The sequence below is a fragment of the Oryctolagus cuniculus genome, chromosome 3 (genome assembly GCF_964237555.1).
Source record: "Oryctolagus cuniculus chromosome 3, mOryCun1.1, whole genome shotgun sequence".
Taxonomy (NCBI): Eukaryota; Metazoa; Chordata; class Mammalia; order Lagomorpha; family Leporidae; genus Oryctolagus; species Oryctolagus cuniculus.
The window spans coordinates 97,913,233-97,935,722 of NC_091434.1; the positions used below are offsets into that span (position 1 = coordinate 97,913,233).

The window sequence follows — 22,490 nt, forward strand, 5'->3', positions numbered from 1 at the left end:
CCTTTCTTGGGGGGGGGGGGGGGGGAGAAAAAGCAACATTTCTGCTGGAACTATTTATGGGAACCAGCGTGGGGGAGTATGTGTGCGAGTGAGGTGGGGGCAAATACTTAAGCAAATATTGTCAAAGTGGCGGGGTGGGGGGGGGAGGGACGGTGTCCAAAGAGGCTTATAATTATATTTCTTATTGCGGCGGAGAATGGGAAATCTTAATTTGGGGGCAGAGGGCTGGGGGAGGAAGAGACGGTGCCTCGCTGAACTCTGAGAGGAGAGGGAAGGGGAGGGGGCGCGGGGCGAGTGGGCTTCCTATAATTACTATTATCAATTTGCCCGAGTGTTCTTCATCCAGGGGCTGTTTCGCGTTGTTTGTTTGTTTCTTTCTTTCCTCTCGGGAAATGGGGCGGCGGGGGGCGGGGGGGTGGCGGTGGCGGTGGCGGTGGCGGTGGTGGCGGCGGTGGCGGTGGTGGTGGTGGCGGTGGGAGAGAATGAGGAAAGATGAGAGCGAAAGAAAGCCTCGCCTCACCCCAAGTTCCCGAGCCGGGCTGAGCACTTTTCGGAGCAAAGGGTCCGCCTAGCCCTGGGTCGGGCAGTCTTACTGTACCGCCGTGTGCATTCCCTCATACGGTCAGGAGTTATGACTCATTTCGAAGATGTAATTCTTGTCTCTGTGATCCCCTCGCGGGTGCAACACACCAAACAGTAACAAACACAAAGCGCCGCAGGGCCACGGCTGGGGGCGGGGGGCGGGGAGGGGGCCGCCGAAGTTTCGCTTTGGCGTTGGGGGGCGCGGATGGGTGCTCGCCGGGGCCCTGGCCCGGCTCCCCGGGGCGGCCCGCGCGCGTTTCAATGGGCGCGGGCGATGCCCACATTGTCGCTGTGTTTGGTTGCTAGATCGAGCCTGCGTGCTGCCGAAGCAGGGCGCCGAGTCCATGCGAACTGCCATCTGATCCGCTCTTATCAATGAAGCAGCCGATCATGGCGGATGGCCCCCGGTGCAAGAGGCGCAAACAAGCCAATCCCAGGAGGAAAAACGGTAAGAAGCGGCCCGAACCAAACTTTTCCGGGCCACTCCGCGGCTCCAGACCCAGGGAGAAGGAGGGGGAAAGGGAAAAGGAACCGAGGCGGCGGCGGCGGCGGCGGCTGCGCCCGGGGCTCGCGGGCGAGCCTCCCTCCGCGGCCGGCGCCGGAGCCCGGCGCGCGCGCGCGGCGGCCGGACCCGGGGGGAGTTGGGGAAGTGCGGGGCAAAGTGAGCGTCGGGCGCCCGGGGGGCTCCGAGCGCCGGGGTCCGGCCGCAGTCCCGCGCCCCCAGCCCCGCGCCCCTTCGCGCTCCCGCCTCCGCCCTCCCTCCGCCTCCGCCTCCCGCTCCGCTCGCGCTCGGCCGGCCCGCTGGGTCCCCGGCCCGGCTGCGGGAGTGTCCGGCGAGGGCAGGGCGGGGGCTTGGGCGCCAGGTCGCGCAGGATCCCGGGGCGGAGGCGAGGGTGGCAGCGGGACCGCAAGGGCGGAAGAGAGGACCCGGGGCTTCGTCTTAGTGAGGCTTAAAGTTTCTTGCCGGAGTCGCCCGGCCGCCTCTCCGTGCGCCAAGTAACGGTCCGCGGGCAGCGGGGCCCGGTCCGGCGCGCCCGGACCCCAGGGTGGGGTGGGAGGGACTCGGCCGGCCCTGCTCGGGGTCCGGGGTCGGTGCGGGTCGGGCACGGTGTGGGGGGGGCTCCTCTCCCGCAGGCGCTGGTCCCCGCGCTGGGGGCTGGGGGAGTCGCAGGGCGCTGCGAGACTTTTTCCGGGCAGTCTGTACATGGCCAGGAGGAGCCCGTTATCCAGGCTGAGTCAGGAAGGAGGAAGGCGATGGGGGTGCGAAGGGGACACACAGACACACACTGGGGGTGGGAGATGCAAGGCGGGTGACAGTTTAGTAGGTCCCTCGTGGAGCGAGCCAGAGAAGCTACGAGAGAGCGAGAGAGAGAGCGAGCGAGCGAGAGAGACCCCCCTAGGTATTACCCCAAACAAAATCGTGGGAATAAAAGAGAAAAGTGATTGGCAAGAGCGCCGAAGGCGCCTGGGGGAGGGGAAAGGGCTGGGGACGAGCGAGGGTGCGGGGGGGGGGGGGGAAGCTGACGGAGGATACTGAGTTTAAAAAGAAAAAAAAAAACCAACCCCCCAAAACAAACACGAGAACCCGCGCCAGCCCAGACTCGGAAAGGAAACTTCTCGTTCCCTTCGCTCGCAGCCGGATCCCCCAGCGCGGGGCCGCGTAGACGCTCCCGAGCTGGGCGCGGGGTCGCAGCGCCCGCTCGGCCTCCCGGCCTCCTGCAATCCCAGCCCTCTCCTGGCCGGGCCCGCCGGGGCCCACTTGAAGCAACTTTCCTCAGGGGAAGACGAGGGTGCGCGCCCCGGCCTGGCCCCGCGCGGCGCAGCGCGGCGTGGGGAGGGGGCGACTGGGGGCGCAGAGCGGGTGCTGGAGGGAGAGGAACACAAAGACGGGAGAATTTTGATTAGAGACAAATGATGCTTCTCTCTCTCTCCCTTCTCTCTCTCTCTCTCTCTCTCTCTCTCTCTCTCTCGTGTGTGTGTGTGTGTGTGTGTCTTTTGCTTGTTGTGGTGGAGGTGTCGAGCCATATGGGGGAGTGATAGAGGAATTTTAGACAGAAACTGTTTGTTACGTTATCCTGCCTTTCCTCTTTGTGCTGTCTTTGATCTATTTGCTTGGCTTAGTATGACAAAAAAAAAAAAAAAAAGTACAATGATAGATTCGGAGCTGCTTCCCCAAGCTTTCAGTTCAGGCTGCTGCTTTTTAAGTGTGCATCCCTCTCTATCTTTTAATCTAATTTTTTTCTTCATTCTGGTGTCTGGCATTATTTAAGGTGGTCTTTCCACAGCAGACCTCCCCTTCTCCATCTCTGGGTAATTTAGTAGACATTAAAATTATACCTAATGTCCCCCTCTCCTCTCTCGTGTTTCCTCTGCTCCTTTTATTAAATGTTGGTTATTGATTTTCTAAAATCAATGTCTGTTGTGGGGTTTTCCCCCCTCTTACAAGTATCTAAAGCACGTTGCTGATCAACTGGATAACAAAAGCTTTGTGTCAAGGAGACATTTTTTTCTTATGTTAAACAGTCATTTTTAGAGAAAGAGAGAATGAGATTTAAAGCAAGGCTCCCAGAAGTGTTCTTTTGCAAGGAAGACTGTTCTCCCTGCCTTCTTTCCACCCCCTTCGGGATTTTGCCACCGATGACTGGTCTTGCTTCAGCAGTGTGGTGAGGCCAGAGCTCAGGACTGGGAAAGTAGAGGGATTCTGGCTTCCTGGGAACCCCTGGGGGGTGCCAGCTGAGTGGGAGGCCCGTCAGGGGGCTTTACTGGTAGAATGGTGTACCAGGGAGGTGCTCAGTCCTGGACTTGAGAAACCGTTTCTCCTGCACCCAGCCGTCAGGTTGGGAGAAGCTTCCACACTCCAAAGTGGAAAGTTGAATTGCACGTTTTAAGGCATTTATCCCAGCCCCTGCACACTGAACATCAAGCCCGGCTATTGCTTATAGCTATTCTAACTTTGACTATTACATGTCTTTATCCCCAAAGAATCTCTGGGAAAACATGCTGTAAATTGGTTACTTGTCAGTATTTTTCATTGGGTTTAATCGGACTGAGAAAGGTCCTGGCTTTGAGGAGCAGGTAGAAGAGTTTTTCCTCCCCCTTTTCATTTCTTTCTCATCAAACATGTATCCAATGCCTTTCCCTTTGGGAATTGCCAGGATTTATCTGAACTGAGTGGATTTTTCTTCCTTCTTGGATTCATGGAAAAGATGTCACTTTTGAGCTTGTGTCTTTGCTGATAACGCTAAATATGATGATGCTTATCAAAATCATATAGAAATTCCTGGAAAGGAATAATGGCAATAATCATCACAGAAGTAGAAGCTGCAAGGGAGAAAAAAGAGAGACGGTCATCCAGAAACCTACAATGGCACTTTATATAATTTTAATGAAGTCAACAGTGTATATATAGACTAAGGCGACAAGGAGATAAAACGTGGAAAGCAGTGTGTGAGTTTGAAAGGCTGGTCAAGAACATGGCTTAGAAACAATGCTCTGTGCAGTTATTAAAAAGCAAAGGAGAAGCGGGCAGTTCGAGGAAAGCAAATGTACAGAGAGAGAAACAAGAACCTAAAAATCCAACCTTCCAGATCTTAGGCTAGCAAGATGCCTGGCAAGAACCGTGCCAGGACCAAGCTAACACAGAGCGGACAGTCAGACTCTTTTCTCCCACAGGGGAAGGATGAACTCTCTGCCCAGAAAATAAGGTGTGCAGGAGGAAAGGAGGAACGGGGCGAGGGGAAAGAGAAAAAGCGAGTTGCCCGCAGACAAGAATGTGTGTCGCTTTCAAGAAAGTTCAGTCAGATGATCCTCAGACGCCTGACTCACTTGGTAACACTTTCACTAAAGCCGGAGAGGAGGGGGAAACCCAGCCCCCTTTTGATTCCCTTGATTATAGCCCACTATCTCCACACAGCCTTGGCGGCGGAAAGGAGCACCCGGAGCACGAGCTGCCCGGCTGCTGCCTGCCACAGGAGCGGCCCCTTTGCAACTTGCAAAGTTTGTTGCTTGTGCCCCTGATGCCGACAGCAGCTCCTGGGATGCTGCTGCTTCCCACAGAGCCCTGGGAAAGGGGCCTGCTCTGCCACCCCCCAGCCCTCCCAGCCCCAACAGCCGCCTGCCAGCCCCAGCCTCTGAAAAATCGCGCAGACACATGCATGCTGCAATGCAAATCGAGTCGCGAAACTGTTTTAGAGAAGGGACTAAAGTTGTCTTTTCAAAGAAAACTGAATTAGGAGGGGATGGAAAGGAAATGAGAAAAGGAAAGAAGAGTTGGATTTGATTTTTCTCCAAAGTTTCTGCTGAAGGGTTGGGTACTGTGTGTCATGGGTGGGGGAATATTCTACCAACACCTTTGGTCTCCCATTTTCAGTGGCTGAAGAAAGAGGAGCAAGTTGAATGTTTTCAGGGCTTTGAGTCCTAGAGGAGAAACAAGCTGATGAGCAGAAATGATGGTCCCAGTTTAAAATCAACCCTCACTCCTCACCACTTCCTCAAAGGGGTGGATGTGCTTGCTGGTAGCAATGCTTAGAAACAATGAGGGATAGACAAGTTGTTCTGGTCTCTCGGTCTCTCGGAGGTGCTTCCCTGAAAAGGCTAGGAAATGCACTCAACCCCTTACTCAGGATGAGACTCCCAGCTTGCTCTCTCCTGACAGGTGAAGCTGGGCTGGGGCAAGCTAGAGTAGCTAGAGTTGCCTAAGGCCCACAGTTGGGTACAGACTGGGTTATCTTAACAAGTGTGGCAGTCTTGGGCAAGTGGCTTTCTTCCTAAAGTTGAGGGGTTCCCAGGGAGCCTGGTTAGCTGGCTGTCAGAGCACTCAGGCAGTGTGTGTGTGTGTGTGTGTGGCAGGTACCAGTCCATCTCCATCCTGTTGTCTCTGTGGAGAGCCTCTGCAAGTTTGGTCATGCAGCACACACAGGAGGCTGGGGGCTATGTATCTAGAGCTGATCTATTGGTTTTATTTCAGTTTGGAAACACTAAGTCAATTGGGGCCGAAATACTCTTTCCTTCGCAGCAGCGCTAAGAGCCTGCTGGTGTCCACAGTGTCATGGTCCACCAGGGACCAGGGCTGGCTAAGGATTTTAAACTTTACATGGTCCCTCTGTTGCCGCATCCCAACAAATTCACGACTTTAAGCATTTATTTTCAAACATGGATCCAAAGCAGTATTTTAAAGTTGCACCCTGCACTGCTGGGTCACATTTCAGATGCTTCTCTTCTTTTCTTTCATCATTTGTTTCAAGTGAAGAAAATTCCAAGGGGTTATCAGAGACCCTAACTGCCGGACTCAGACTGTTTCCTGGGAAAAATGTGGTCGACCCTGAAGGTAGGAAGGGAGGGTGTTGCTAGTTCTCCAGCCCTGCCGCATCGATTTTGAAGATGTGGGAGAGTCTTTCCCTCACGACAGTTTTTGTCATCTGCATTCTTCCAAAGCTTTAAAGGTGCATTTTCTTCTGTGTGAAAGGGAATTCTTTGTCCTTTTCCTCTCCAGCATCGTGGCTTCCCAAGGTAGAAGACACTATTTTGTGCCTGTCACAGAGAGAGGGAGTGCAGGTTTGCAGGGCTCACAGACAATTGATTGTCTGCCCTAATGTGTTTCATTTACATGTTTATAACGTCAATGGTGCTGGGGTGTCCACTGTACCATTCATTCCCGCATTCCCACAAGGGGGCAATTGTCTGAATAGCCAAGTCAGACACCTTTTTGATTGCTCTTTGGTTGTCTCTTTAGAGCAAAGAGATAAAGGAGGGAAATCTGTGATGCAGAAACACTAGTTGAAAATATACAGAATTAAATGTCACCACAAAAGCAGATGTTAACGTAATCCCAAATATGCTTTTCAGCCAAGATGCGAAGGTGGGAAAAAAAATAATTCAGAGTAGAGGCAAGGATGATTTAAACCCAATCTATGGAATCCTATCCTCCATCCAGCCCCCTGGATTTCTTTTCTTTCTTTAGCAGTCAGAAGATGAACTGTGATTTTCCTTTTAATTTTTAAGCCTTGAAACATTTAGGCACTTCTTCATTATTTGTGTGTTTGCTGTGATTTGTGAATCTTGTATATATTTATATAGCTCTGTTTATGCCAACACCATCAGCTTCCCACTTGAAAAATCTATTGAATGACTATTTGGGCTATGGGGAATGTAAACTTTTAAAAAGTAGGATCCAAGTATTTCTTCATCAAGTTTTTTTTTTTTTTTAAAGGAAAATGATATAAATCAGTAGGCTCTGTGGAAGCCTTTGCCTTAATAGCTATGGTCCAGGTACTTTTATCTTGCGTGACAGTTGTGTCAGAGTGAAAGCTCTCAGGAAAAGTGTAACTAGCAGTTACAAAGTAAATAAAGGATTTCATTTTAAGGTGTTCTGTACTGTTTTATGGTGTGTGTGTGTGTGTGTGTGGTATTGTTTTCCCCTGAGGGAGGTGAGAGGAAAAGCCATTCATGCATGTGTCTTTTGGCTTCTCTCTTCTTTCAGTTCTCCCATACATATCATACATACATGTGGTCCACATGAATACACCTGTTCTTTTCTTAAAAAAAAAAATTTCACCGTTCAGATGGTGCCTCGCTGGTTCATTTAGGTAATGCAGTTATTAGAAGCTTGCCTCATTTCACGTGTGGGCCACAAGAAGGGAAAACACCAACTCTTGTGTCATCTGGTGGGAGGCTAAACAAGGCCGGGGTTGGGGGGGGGGATTTCTATAATTTCGTAGTAAATTAGGAAGAAAAAAAAATATTGCCAGACTATGAAAAGATGTTTGCCTGTCCGGGAAGACACACACACAGTAGCTGCACCGTTAGCTGAACCCCTGACACGGCGGTCTTTGGAATGCCTTAGGTATGATTTCACTTTCGCTCACATCAATGCTGACCTGAATGCCTTTCATATCTGATCCGCCGCGTCTCGCCCAGTAAACATCCCCTGCCCCTGAGGGCAGAACAAAGAAAGGAGCTCTTCTTCTTCTTAATCACAATTCAGCCCTTTCACCGCCGGCAGTCTCCATTTGCATTCTGCCACAGAGAGCCAAGATGAAAAGAGGGGAGAGGAGAGAGAGAGAGAGAGGAGAGGGAGAGAGGAAGAGAGGAGGAGAGAGAGACAAGCAGAGGGTAGTAGCTGAGTAAAATAACTTAGGTGTTTGTGGCTGTTTGTTGGGCTTCACCTAGTTACCAGCCTTATATAGTTGATGCTCAACCAGGCCCTGGCCCTCCTGACAGGCGTATAGTGTTACGAGATGGCATGTCTGTGCTATTCAGGGCCACCCGCTCAACACTTGAGGTAGAAAGTGTCAGAGAGGGATCGAATGCTCCCCCAGCAGCCTGTTAGACGTGGGGTCAGGTGTGTGCACGTCCCGCCCTTGAGCGCTGCCTCCGACTTGGCTGTGCGATGGTGTCTCCCAGCAGAGCAGGGAGGCGAGGGCCCTGAGAGGTAGGAGGGAGGCACAGGCCAGAGCCCGCCCTCTCCCCCCCCCCCCCGCCGCCCCCCCGCCCTTCCCTCCCTGCCCAGCCCCAACACACGGATCAATCCTCAGGAAAGCTGGAAAAGACTTTCCCCTCTTCCCCCATGACTTTTTATGATAATTCATATTTTCAAATGAAAGGGGAAAAACGCCAAGAAAGAAACTCTCAAATGAGCCAAGAAGGGAAAAAAAAATCCTCTGAAAAGAATTTTAGGGGGAAAAGTTGTTCTATTTTAAAAAGCTTTGAGGGCTGCAAAGTGCCACGTTTTTCACACCTTCTCCATACTTTTTTTTCAGATTTTTTTAGTATGTTTAACATTTGTGAGATGACAGCCTTTTTGTATCTCAAACTGGATGCTTTCAGATTTGTAGGGAGGGGCTGGTGGTATTCATATTCTCTTGAGAAAGTTTGTGCCTAAAGGGCTCCTTACTGGGAACGGCTGAAACCCTCGAAGGCGGACCTGTCAGGTTGTACTGCGTTATTTGCCTCCATTTTCAACATGCAAAAGTAACATGCAGTTAATGGTACTGGAGTGAGATCATAGCTAGAGCAAAAACCTCTCGTGACAACTTTTCAGCTGCATTATCTTGCTTCTAAACTGTCTTGCCTTTTTTTTTTCCTTTCTGAAACCACGCTGAAGATACCAACAGTTTTTCTTCAATAATTAGATTAAGCATACATTGCACACGCACATGCACGCGTGTGCACATGCACACACACAACTCTGTAAGGACAATCTCTTTAAACAGCAGAGTGAATTACTTCAGCTGGGGTGGGGGTGGGAGGCCTCCAATAGCCCTGGTGGCACAGTTCACTTATCAGAGCAAAACTAACGGCGATATTAGAAGTTGTATGTGAACATGTGACACAGATTCCTGCATTTTTTTTCTTTTTCCCAGAAGATTTACAGAATTTACAAAAAGAGATTATCCCTACACCTTCCACCCCTCCTATCCACCCCCATGACCCAAGCAATGAAGGATTTAGGCAGATTTACTTCAGTAAACACCTTTGGACACTTGGGGGGAAAGTGGGAGTCTGTTTGCAAAAGGAGGCTTTTGTTAAGTGAGGTACCGGGATAATGCTTTACCAGGCAGCTGTGATATTAACCTACCCAGCAATGCGGGAACACTCTTTAACTCTTTGAGTGCCTGTCCCCTTGTGCCCAGCAGATAAAATGCTGGCCCTCTAAACACACTCAGAATTCTGGCTCTCGCAGTTTATTATTCAGACAAGTCTTGTAGACATGAAAACTGTTCAAGCTTTTAAAACAATGTGGTTTAATTAGATGAGGTGGACTTACATTGCTCATAAGCCCTCCAAATGGTGGTTTATAATTGGCAAGGAAAAAAAAAGATAGAGAAAAGGAATCAAGGCAGCACATTAAAAATTCCAGGAAATATCTTTAGAAAAGCTATTTTCATTTCTAGCTTTTAAAATATTAGACTACGGTAGCTAGAGGGAGTGGAGCAGCTGGGGCCTCTCTCTTTACTAGAAGAGACAGCCAGAAGTTTGTGATGAAGAAAGGGCCTCAACTTGCAAAGCTGCAAGAGGCCAGTTTGAACAGTGACATTATCTCAGCCTGCGCATCTTTTCGAGGGGGAAGCATTGCCTATCTGTTAGAGCCTGGGAGGTCATGTGAACCCCCACAGTCAGGGCCTCTGGCTGGCTGTTACCAACTTGAGACTTTCCAAAGCAAGCAGAGAGGCATTTATGAGGAAGGAGTTAATGGGTTATTTTTTGCTGGGCACGAGAATAACTTTACAGGTGTTGCATTTGGGCTGAAATAAGATTGCCTTATTTAGTTTCGAAAAAAGAGTGTAGGTGTCAACGTTCAAGCAGCCATAAATGTGTGAGAAAGTAAAGGGTATGAGACATGACAGAATTAAAGGTGTTTGCTATGTTGTTACCCCGTGTGTCAGGCTGCAAGCTCCCTTTGTCACAGCCTCCTGGTGATTTGACAGTGCACATCTACTTCCCTTCTAGGTGAGACAGCATTTTTTAACTGGAGTTATAAATATGGTGCACCCTTCGCATTGCACCCTGCCTCCCAGATCCGTGGATCCCATTTGAAAGCATCTTGCCCCAAGACACAATGAACAAATGCCTGTATACAAGGGGGCTATGGGCTCGGGGCCCCCGGGCAGTGCCAGTATCACAGTAGCTGGCATTGACTCTTGTTTGGCAAGAAAGTCCTCTGCCAGATCATCCAATAATTAAGTTTTATGTTATTTGTATGAACGACCAAGCATGCAGTATTCCTTCTCAAATCAAAGAGAGGCTTAAAATTACTTTTTGAACACTTTCAGACCATGGTCAGGTCACAGTTTGGGGGCTGAATTAAAATGATCTCATTCATGATCTAATTGAGGTTGGCAAAACCTTAGCAGTAGCAGGAGTACATAAATATAAATCAAAGACCAAAATTTAGCAAATCATATCATTTGCTAGAAATCTGCTCATGAATTATTCTCCGATTGCCAACCCAGAAGTTAAACTTTGTCTCCCCTCAGCAACAGTCACTGTGCATATTTTTTCAGGCTCTGACAGGAAAGTTACAGGAGCTGCAAAGAGAAAGGAGAAGGAAGATGATCAGTGTCTCATCAGATATTGTGTGTGTGTGAGAGACCCGAGCCAGTGTGAGAGCTGATAAAGACGTGCACATTTACAGCGGGCCCTGCAGTCTTGGTTAGGAATGAACATGGGCTTCTCAGAACCGGACTTTCCAAGAGCACACAGCATGGACACATAAAGGGCATAGGGGAGCAAAGATTCGAGAAGGATCTGCGCAAACTTTGCTTTCATTTTTCTGTTGAGGAATGTGGTCACCATAAGGATTCACGATGATTCGCAAATGTGGTGCTCTGACTGAGCTGAGTTGAGGGGCTGAGATTTGAAGCAGTTGTTAGAAGACAGTGCAGAGCCGTTGGAGTAGATAACTCACCTTGCTTTCTTGTAAGCTGAACTATAGAATGAAGACTCCATATAACTTGTCCCTTAACCTGTGGCATTAAATGTTGCACTCCCTTATATGTAATCCATTTTTGAAAGTTGTTCATTTTTTCTTGGTTGCTCTGTGTTATTTCAACTTAAACCCACATGCACTCTACTATAAACTAGAACAGGTCTAATTCTGAACTTGAATATTTTGATGTTAAAATTTTAAATCCCACTTCAATGAAGATATTCTTTCAAATGCTAAACACAGAATTGGTGAGTTTAGCCAACTTATCACAAGAGTGAATATTCGAAGGTGTATTTTCAATTCTTCATGATAAGGAGGAAACATTTTAAAATAATTTCAGGTAATAGAGGTAAATGATCACATTCTTTTTGGGGACAGGAGGTACTTGTCACGAATAATATTCCATGACAAAATGGCAAAACTTATTCTCCATAAAGAGCTCTAATGAATTCCTGTTTCAATAGTCACATTCTTCATATGGCAATATAGTGATTTTTGTTCTTTATCTTCTGTTTCACATTTCTTTATATAGTATCAACTCTAGAAAAGAAAGGTATTCCTGACAAGGTGATACCCACCATCTTCACAAAATAAGAAGTCATCAATTATTATTTAATCAGCAGATTAGAATATCATGCTATGTAAGATCTGAGTTTTTTTCCCTTCTCTCTCCTAAATGGATGGCAGATTTCAAGGAATTAAGCGCCCAGGTGATCCATAAATGCAGTGCAGAGCTTTCACTGTTTCCTTAAATTGTATTTCTAGTGTCTTGTATATCCGAGTAACTGTAATTAAAGAAACTTTGCAATTTGCCTATTCTTGGAAGTACCTCAGTTTCTATTTTAGAAAGAAGCACATTAATGGAAGTGTTTCACATCATGACACTTCTCAGTTTTAAGAGGTGAGGTTTATATATATAAAGAACTCAGTAAGCTGTGTTTCCATAATAAATAGACCCATTAAGAGGGGAAATATCTCTAAGCAAAATGGTTGTCCTCAAAAGATGTCCCATCACCTGTGCTCTGCCAATGGGAATTTGAAAAGTAAACCCAGCCTATGCGCACACATTGCCATATGCACACAAACACAACTGCACCCATAGGATCCGAACTTCAGGATTTTTCCTTTTTAGCAGTCACTGCAATCGTACAACTTGTGAATGAAATACATTTAAGCAAAAATAGTAGAGGTGAAGAACTGTTGTAGAGTCTTGTTCAGTAGGATTTATTGTAAGGGGGAAAAGTGTTCCCCGTGCCACATGACTCCTAATGAAACTTCCTTGCAGCTATTAATCTAAGATTTAAGTGTGTTATTTAGGATAAATTACTACCTTTGTGCTTTTAAACTGTTTTCCTCCATTTTCCTTCAGTATTCCCAACCTTAACACAGCTTATCCTACGTCGATTGCAAATTATTATAGTTTTAAAACAGCATTCTGGAGTAGTGAATAAAGATGGCATTTGAAGGTAGTGTTTACAATATTTAAATGAAAGAAAAAAAAATGAGGTGAGGGATTTAAAACTCTGCAGAACACTCAGAAATGTGTGGAGTTTTATACTCGGGCAGATAAAGTGTGAGGTAGCCTTGCCCTGTGAAACCAAGACCACAAATGATACGTGTCAGTAGGTTCTTTGATAGGGCTTCTGGCCGCAGTGTTTTTGTGCTGTCAAACTGCTATGTTGAACAAACACCTCCTCTGGGACAGAGTGATAAATGCAGAGACAGGCTGGCTTCAACCAGTCTCAGCAGCCTCCTCAACCACACCCCCCCTCCACTCCCGGGCCCACCTCCCACTTCCCACGGTGCAGCCACCTCCCACCCGCCTTGGCCCCTTCTCCTGAAATGGACATTTACAGAGAGGTGCCCACTAGGCTTTTTCCAGGTGTCCACAGCGCGTCTATGATTGATCCTCCCCAAATCATGAATCAGACCTCCGAAAGTGCAGGCAAAGTCCTTTCCCTGGCAGGCTTTATCTAGTCCTTTTAAATGGAGCTGGACTGAGCGTCTAAACTTTTGCCAACTTGAACTTTTTCCACCTTTGCTTAATCATTGGAAAACCACTTGCTTGCCTTGTCTTTCCCCTAGTCACTTGAGTTTTATTTTCTAGTGTTCAGGCAATTGCATTGTGCAACACAAAACAAAATTTTGCCTCAAAAAAATCTGAACACTATTACCTCCGACTTTCCACTTTCCAGCCTTCTTTTAGGGCTCACATTTCAAATATATAGTCAACTGATATTTTTTCTCCTCTCTCTTGGAGCCATTATTCTTTGCCTGAAACCTGTTTACTGGGGCCTTTTGTGTGTGCGGTTTTTTTCTCTTCCCCCTGACATTAAATGAATTTCCATCTTTTACTTCTGCAATCTGTAAGAAATAGATAAACCATTATATTTTTTCCCTGCTCATATTTTAAAGTGGTGATCCTGACAGCAGCACGATTATTGCACTTTATGTTTTAGTGGATGTTTGCTGTTGCTAGTTACAGCAACACTTATCATAAGACAGCAAGAAAAGAGTAGTCCCTGGTAATTAAAGTAATGAAATATTCATTTACTCTACCTTTTCTGTAGTCTCACAAATTAGGCTGCTACATTTAATGCCTGCACTGCCTCTGTTTTTATTATAATGGCAGCTTTCGCATCTGCAATTAGGACTAATTCTGACAGTTACAATTTCTGAGGGATGGTAAACAGTGAACGGGATGTGCAGCAGAGGTATTACACGTGAAAAGCCCTTGTCTCTTTAACCTTGCTGTTTTTTTTCTCGCAGAGGTTACCTTTTCCCGATGGTGCAAAATCGACTTGACATAACTGTTCATCAGTTTCAGGGTTTTCCCTGGAGGTATTTGCATCAAATCAGCCCAGTCAAGCTTCAAGTTGAAATTGGCAGGCCAGAAACTCACAGGGTAGAGACTGGAAAAGAGACAGCCAGAGTACAGGCAGCAAACTGACAGCCGCCGAGTGAAAGACAGGGGGAGGGGAGGGGAGAGCGAGAGCTTTTCAACTTCAGCGTTCGGGAGATCTCGGCTCCTCGTGGCGGCACCTCAGCAGCACCGCATCCTTCAGGAGCTCGAGAGGTCGAGATGCACACACCTTCCGCTGATTCTTACCACTAGGGCTCCCCAGCCGGCTCCGGGGTTCTGGCTCCCTCCGTCTGATTGGATGCCTAAAGAGGAGTGGGCGCACTGCAGAAACTGCAGCAAAGTTCTGAGGCGCCTCCCCAGCACTCGCTGGGACGCGAAAGCCAAATCTCGTGATCAGTGTTACGGGAGGAAAATAAGGCGGCTTGTGTTTTTTGTTTGTTTGGTTGGTTTTTTCTTCCCTGATTGTTACCTCCAGGTTGGTTTTCTCGGGGCTTCCCTTCTGAAGCAGATTATTCACAGAGACCAGAGGGCAGGAGACTATGCATTCGAAAGTGAGTGCATTTTTTTGGTCTACAGAAACAGTCACGCAGCAGAATTATCTTGATAATGTGGGGTTCCAAGTTCTTCTTGTCAAATAATGCCCTTCTATCTTGATAACGTCAGAACGTTTATTTGGTTGTGTAAAGGCCAAAAACCGTGGCAAAAATCTTAAAATAGTGACGACAGTCGACTTTTATTTTACTACCAGCAGTGTGACTTTAAGAAAAATTCTGATTGCAAAACTTTCAAAATTGCTTTCACAATGAAAACAAATATGAAAAGGCTTCCTTTGCCCGAGTACATTTTTTCTCCTTTATGTCTTAAAAAAAAAAATCTTTTTTTTTTTTTTCCCTTCTTTCTCCCTCTCTTCTAACTTTGGGGAGGAGGGAAGGGGTGTGTTTACTAGATGATTGAAAATCCTCCTCACTTTCCAAGTAGACTCGGGGGTCGAATAAGCTCTTGCTTTCAAACCGTCTTGCAGCTCTGCGTATGACAGGCGTTGGCTGATCTGCTGATGCCCATTCGACAGGCACTGTTCAACTAAAGTGGTGTGACGGCACAGTTTTGTTAAGCTGTGAACAAAGGGCTGAAGATGCCTTGCTGGCATCGTCCATGTGCATATTGGCCTTGTCACAGTTTTGCTTGATTTAATGCTCTGTTTATTCCTAGATATTAAAACTTAAATTCCGAACAATATGTTTTCAAATACTACATACCAACTTTATTTTAAAAGCTTTAACTCTGAAGACCCGAGGGTCCATTTGCTTGTCCAGGTTCTGTGTAGCCAACATTAAAACACAGCTTTGGAAATAAACAGATTGCCAGTAGCCTCTGAGCTGTTATCCATTTAAAAATGGGATTCCAGTCTTAAAAGTCTTATTAGGGTAAAAGATTTATTTTTCTTTGATCATTGCTTGAAAGTCATTATTTATTTCCAACAGTGGATTTTCACATAAATTCCTGAGGAAGAGTTACCTTGTGTGTAGCAGAGCACAGTCAGGGTGCACTTTTAAAAAGATATTTTAAGAAAGATGTTCAGTAATAAAAGCAAGCCTTTTACAAGTACCTGTAAGATCAGGCACATTGCCACCAGCAAGAGAAAAAAAAAATCAAGGGAGTTTATGTGAAAGCGAGTCCTACTTAACAGATAGCAGAAGAATTAGGATTGAGACTTAAAAATAAAATAATTGTTACAGAAATCCTGTTCCTCAGACAACAGCCAACTCTTCAAAAGAAATCTTAAGTTTGGTACTAAATTTAGATTCCAGTGTCCCATTGAATGTGTCTTGGGCTTTATCTGTGCTGGGTTTTTTTGTTTCCCCCTCTGCCTCTTTTTCCTCTCTTCAGGTTTGCTTCAAATGTTTGCTAAGAGATTAGTTAGCAAGTTTATATTGAGGAGGTAGCCATGGGAAGCAGCTCTCTGCTCGAAGGAACGCGCAGTGGGTCAGAGTGTGAAGATACGGGAGCTAAGACTTGGCTAAGGCCTGGGATCAGGTACTTTCTTTTCTCTCAAAGACAAACGGCTGTGATTGTAGAAAGGCTCGTGGGCTGGCATCTCCCAGCAGGAGCACAGATGTTACCACTTTTAGAAACTTCCAAACAACCCTTATTGCTGGAATAACTTTATGAAAAAAAAAATTTAAGTCTATTGCCAGAACACTCCCTTTTCATTATGTAAAGAGGCTATAATTTGAGATATTCGAGGTTATTTTTACCTCCATTCATAAAATAGCATCTTTCTTGAGAGCTGTTATGAATAAGGTGTGGAAAGTGACAAAGGAGAGAAAAATATTCAGCAGCATGAAAGTATTGCTGCTAATAACCAGTGAGGCTGCACTGAAAATCTGAAATTGAATCTCCAGGGTAAAACACATACACATTTCCACCTGACCTGAGCACACTTTCTAGCAATGACAGTTTAACTAACTGAAATGAATTGCCCGCCTCTTTTTTTTTTTTTTCAGTAGTAATTTACTCATGTTCATTTATACCAAATAATTCTCACAGCCAGAAAGGGTGATACAACTAGGGGTGACTGGGCAAGAATCAGGTTTTCTTGTTCTTTTTTGTATAACAGCATACTTGGGAAAGACTTCCATCTGCTAGCAGCATAGACTGCAAGACCCTCTGAGGCCTGGTCTCTGAGTTTCATTGGAACTTTCTATGTCCTATCCCATAGGTATGAACATGATTTAGACATGTGATCTCCAACCTGGCAAAAGAATAGAGCTTTTAATACATTAATGGGACAGATTTTTTACTTAATATACGAACTGGCTTTTGGCATCAGTTTGGCGTTTCCTATTAATACTTTGTTAGAAGCCATTTATAAATGAGACAGACAAACAGAGGTTGATCCAAATAGTCCTGCTCTACACTCTCTGCTTAGTCCTGCCAACTCATAACATTCTGTCTTTAGGTTGCTCTAAATGAAGCCATAATCCCAGCAATGTTCTGTAACAAACGCACAGCTAAGACCCACGTGACTTCTCACCTTTTAATGAACTGTCCTAGTCTAGGATCTTCTACGAATTGGAGTGTGAAAAGAAGCAAAGCAGAAGATGAGGAGATCTGGCAAACCATTCCCTTTGAGCATCCATGGTCGCTCACATGGCTTTTTCCCCTTTTTTCCAGGCTGGCAGAAATGGCCTAGCCCAGGACCCCTCCAAATGAGCACATTTCAGAACCATTGATTGGATGATTGGAGGCAGACGCCAGCCCTGTGATACCAATGGAGTGCATTAATTGAGGATGTCCCTGAGATTGGGAGTGGGTGTTTTGTTGGTCTGGTACATTCCTGAAGGGATTTCTAACTCATGTGCGAATAGTCAGCCTGGATTGCCTAGCTAGAAGTTAGCATCCAGTTTCATAACCAGATATTGATGGCTGTCTCTTTTCCCTCATCCTATTCCTAGCTGGGTGAGGAGCAAGCTCTGCTTCACACAAATAAGATCTTTGAATTTATCTGCAATGAGGTACAGCTTTAATGATCTGTATCTGCAAGCCAGGAGCATGAATGTGATCTTATTGTATCATAGTGTAGAGATGAGATAGGCCAACGCTACAGCACACCAGTGCATTGTGCCCGGGTGTCAGGAACAATCCTTCCATTTCCAAAGCAGCAACTCTTTATTTTTCATCATTGTTTCCTTACCTCACTTGTATGCTTCTTGTGATACAGATCTGCGTGAGTTGTGCAAGCTTCAGACTTGCCAGCCCCCAGCTCCCAGGCCTAGTGCAGAGTAATTCATAAACTTACCATATTAGACTATCAGATTGAAACCAAGGGTTGCTACTGGTGGTGGAATTGGAAAGCCCATTGTTTTGATTATCATTTCATCAGCCCCAACTGATACTAGTATGCTCAAGGAAAACATACTTCAGTTACAGTTGATTTTCAGATTCCAAAATGGTGCTGCAAAGCCTGCGCATCTCTAATTATATTTTATGCTAGGCTGTGCAATACCAAAATATACGCCGCAGCAATCAGGGAGTGAACAGTATCAATCAATTTGTAAACAGATGAAGTCACTCATTCCCAAACTGGTTTTCCAAAAACAATTACTAAATTACAATAGAAAAAAATTGTACAGTTACTGTATTTGTGTGCTGTGTTACAATCAACATACCAGGGAAACAAAACAATTTAATGCAGAAAAATCATCATTCATCTACATTATAATTGCTTCTTTTTCACATCTACAGGGCGGTTAATTAAAATTGTGATTAAATGCGGTCGCGCTGCCTAAGATGTCTTGCCCAAAACAGGTGGTACAGAATTTAAAAGTAAAAAAAATGTAATTAGCATTGGAAATTGAGAAATTGCCTGTAAGAATCAGTGTTAATTTCAGTCAGTGATGAGGTAATTTATAAATGAATGCAGTGGAGGCTGTGCAAATGCACAATTGCCTTCCTTGCCATTCTTAGCATTCTCAGCATGCAGGTGAAAATGTTTTCAAAATATTGAGGTAATTTGAAAATCAATCCATGCATTCCGTATCTCTTTTCTCCCATTTGTACCAAATGCTGAACAAATGCTGCCATAAAAGGCCCAGCCCATCAGTTCTCCACTTTCTAAGCCGCACATATTTTAGGCCTCGATGAAGAAACCTCACCCAAATTACAAGCCTAAAATCGTTATCCATCAATTTTCAAAATTGTATACCTGAAGTCAGTGTGGGTTTGGTTTGCTGCAAACCACTCCGCTGCCGTGAGCAAGATAGAGACGTGGAGGCAAATCTTTTCACAGTGCAGGTGGTACAAAAAGACTGTTAACCAACCCAGTACGTACTTGAGTTTTAATGTTTAGAGTTTAAGGAAGAGAGAAAATTACAAGAAGACTGATATATTTTTCTTAGAATTTTTGTCTTTATGATTCCACTTATAGACTTCCGAAACCAGTTTATTAAGTTATTACTAGAAACTTTTTTTTCCCAGCAACGAACTCTGCTTAGTAATGTCATCTCTCGTTTCATCCAGGATGCAACTTTCTAACAAGAAATGCCATCAACGTAATAGATTTCAAGCATCCTGTTGGCAAATAAGTAGATTTACAGTTTAGATACTGCTTAAAAGTGATTTATATTTCTACTGTTAAAATCAGAAACACCAAGCTTTCTTTTAATGAAAGAAATTTAACTTTTTTTAAATTTATTTATTGAATTCAAAGAGTTAGAGAGTGGAAGACACAGAGAGAGAGAGAGATCTTCCACCTGCTGTTCAGTCCCCAGGCCGAAGCCAGGAGCCAGGAGCTTCATCCGGGTCTCCCATTTGGATGGTAGGGTCCCAAACACTTGGGCCACCCTCTATTGCTTTTCCCAGGCCCTTAGCAGGGAGCAGGATGGGAAGTGGAGCAGCTGGGACTCGAGCAGGCGCCCGTGTAGGATGCCGGTGTCACAGGTGGTGGCCTTACCCATTACACCACGCCAACAGCCCCTAAATTTTAACTTTTGTGTACTTATCCTGGCCCTCTGGGAAATATAAATTTAAAATATTTCAGTAATGAGTCAAGAATATGGGGATTGAGTGTCTATCTGGGTGGATACCTCTGGAGTTAAGAGACTTTGTGGGGCTTAAGTATCCTCTTCTGTGTTTGGCCTTCAGAAATGGTCTCCACGCGTAAAGTTCTTCCTAAGAATAGTTTTCCTTAACTGTGCGGTTCAGTCTGATCACCAGTTACCTCACTCTGCAGATACTGCCTGGGTAACAGTTTGGGGAAAGAGATGAAAGCTAGGGAACAGTCCGTATCCCTAGGATGCAGATGAACTGTACAGTTTAGAAGTGACAACTCAGCTGGTTGTTCTGAGGGGCTCGCAGTCATTTCTCCCTGATTTAAATCTGTTTTTCATTGAATATTACAAGTAGAAATAGAATGAGCCCTACAAATAGAGAGAACTGAAAGGTCACCAGTGAACTCCACCATCCGTCTCCTTTCGCCAGCTCCTGCCGCCCACTGTCTGTGATGAGGACAATTTCATCTCCTACAGTCAGTTCTCCTCCAGGGAGGGCAGGGTGAGACTTCGGCAAAGAATGGCTTCCTGGATTCCCTTCAGGACCTGTGAACAGAAGATCTGCAGCCACATGGGGCTTGGCTCAGATTTCAAGAGAGTGGAGGGCTCGGGAGGTACTATGACGCGCTCCGGGCTGCACTGGTTCTGAGTTTACGAGGGGTCACAAAGGTTAGAGAATCACAGATGGCAGTAGAGCTCCAGGCCCTCACTACCCCTTGAAAACCTCGCAGCCATAGTTTACCTTCCCTCTTCAGGCTTGGTTAGTATTCCCTTGTAAGATAGCAGGGCCGTGTGGAATTACTTACCTGCGAGTTTCCTCCCCTGTTATGTGTGTGCTGAATGACGGTGTCTTTAAGGCTAGCTCCCTCTGCCAACAGCTTCTTCATGATCTTACAGCATCATCAGCCTTCTTAGAACAAAGGCCTGGTCTACAAGGCCATTGCAACACTCGAGCTGTTTGTTGTTAGTCCTCTTTTCAAAGTTTTCCATACAAGCTTACAGGATTCATTCTGCTCTTACTGGAAGCAGCACTTCTTCAAGCTGGTATCTTGTTCAAAAGCTAAGTGTGTTTTTTTTTTTTTTTCCCTCTACTTAGGGATTCTACCTTCCTTCCTGAAGGTGATCTGAGCTTTGTATTGTGAGAAAGAAACTTTGTCTTATTGCAGAAATAACAGAAAAGTATGCTACCAGGTCTTTTTTAGGCTTTCAGTATTTTGGCAGAACAAATGCAGTGTTCATTCACTCAGTATTCCTCGTGCACCTACTATGTGTAGACACTGTGCTTGAAGCTGCTGATTGAAAAAAAAAAAAAAAAAAAAACAGATGCTAGAGTCTGACTTCCCGAGAGGCGCGCTGTCTCCTAGGAAAACGCGGGTCCTTGAGAGAGGATGAAAATGTGATGAGTTCTGTAAAGGATGTTTGGACACAGTGAGGAGAGCGTGCAAAGGATGGGGCAGCTGGATCTGAGAGCAGCTGGTGAGGGGAGACTTCCTGGAGGAGGTGGCTTTTGAGGGGAATTTTGCCAGTGCTGCGAGGAAGGCCCGTGGCAGGTGCAAACACTGGAAGAGGGGAAGGGTGGGGGGACAGGTCAGGCACTGTCAGCAAACCTGGGGTCCAGATCACAGAGCACGCGCAAAGGGATGAGTCTGCACAGTGGGTGGGGAGCAGCACATCTCCTAGCATGCTCCTCTGGCTCCTCTCCAGCAGATAGGTGATGGTGAGCTTGTGAACTGTTTCTTAAAAGAATAGTGACATAATCGTATTTGAGCTCCAGTGACATGCGTCTGGCAACCATACTTGAGATAATATTGGCTAACGTTTATGGAGTACTTACTATGCGCTGGGACCTATGCTAAGAATTTTGCCTCTTTCACCCAGTGCAGCCCTGCCAGTAATTCCATCACATAGGTACTATTTATTAATCTCTCTTTGCAGATGACCAGTTAAGGCTTAGTAAGGGCATCAGCCCAGAGTTAGGAAGAAAGTCCAAGGTTAACTGTGACTGCAGTCTTGGAATTACAGAATGACAGGCACAGTGATCTCTGACTTGAAGGACACCCGGGAAAGGAAATCCAGCATTTGAAAAAGAGGAAAGGGGAGGCAGCGTGATTTCCTATTTGGGGGTGAGTAGTGGGGATCGGGATTTTGCGTCCTTAAAATTCTTCCTTTCATTCGTCTCTAAGTCAGTTTGAAAAAGAAACTGAAAAATGATTGTTGCTCCTCAGGCTGCAGATCCTAGAGTGTGTCCCATCTTTGGGAGTTTGGAAAGAGATGGTTAACAGACAGCTCTTCAAAACAGTGGAATTTAGTAAACCCCGGAACACTGGCCTTGCTGATTTAATTCATGACATTAAGGCCTTTCTTGAGCCTTAGGAGGAAGCAAATGAAAATAATCCCTTTGCAATGACTGTTTCCCCCTTTCTCTGAATTAACTCTTCTGCTGCCCTGAGTTTCACCAATGCTCAAACTTTGGAATTCTCCGCACTGCCTTATCTCTGCCATCCCATGGCAAGCCCTAAAGCTGCTCACAATTTTGTAACAACTATGTGACAAATTGTTGTGCTTTTATTCATGTCGGACATGTTTGCCAGGCTTGCTTGTGTGTTTTCTGTTTGGCTGTGTCATGGGACCAAAGGTGCCTGCCTTTGTACAGCATGTCAAAACTGGTTAACATGCAGCCCATTTATCTTGAAAACCACTCCTGCACGATGGCAGCGGTGGGCCAGGCCACAGGGCTCCAAGCACAACCCAATTTTTCAAACCATCTTTTCTGCATATGGGGAGCACATTGGACAGCAGACAAGATGTTTTTGTGATTTGGGGAATCTCTTAGAGACAAATTGTAAAGTGCAAGTGTAGTGTAACTGGACTGCTGGGTGCCCAGTGAAGTGAGGAAAATCAGATACAGCACAGGCTGAAGAATGAAGCAAGAATTCATATCTTTGTGCAGAACATGCACAGTACTTTGCTCACACAGCGAGTTCACACATAGACAAAAGCATGTTTGCTTGTTTGGCTTATTTTGCAGGGGACTCCATTAGGCACAGTCATGTGTTGTATATTCTCTTGC

At 45.8% G+C, this 22,490-nt stretch overlaps 1 protein-coding gene across 9 annotated transcripts in view; it reads left to right on the forward strand.

Annotated features, from left to right (window-relative positions):
* The window catches only part of ZEB2 (zinc finger E-box binding homeobox 2), a 132,546-nt gene that overhangs the window by 2,018 nt on the left and 108,038 nt on the right, over positions 1–22,490 (forward strand). For 3 of the 9 annotated variants that reach the window (XM_070070969.1, XM_051848719.2, XM_051848720.2), the window contains exon 2: positions 889–1,030. In XM_070070969.1, the coding sequence (XP_069927070.1) occupies positions 958–1,030 (73 nt within the window). In that variant the 5' untranslated portion in view covers positions 889–957. Of the gene's footprint in view, positions 1–22; positions 94–411; positions 697–888; positions 1,031–22,490 lie in introns of those variants that run through there. The other 6 variants (XM_070070964.1, XM_051848725.2, XM_070070965.1 and 3 more) reach the window with 5 other exon arrangements.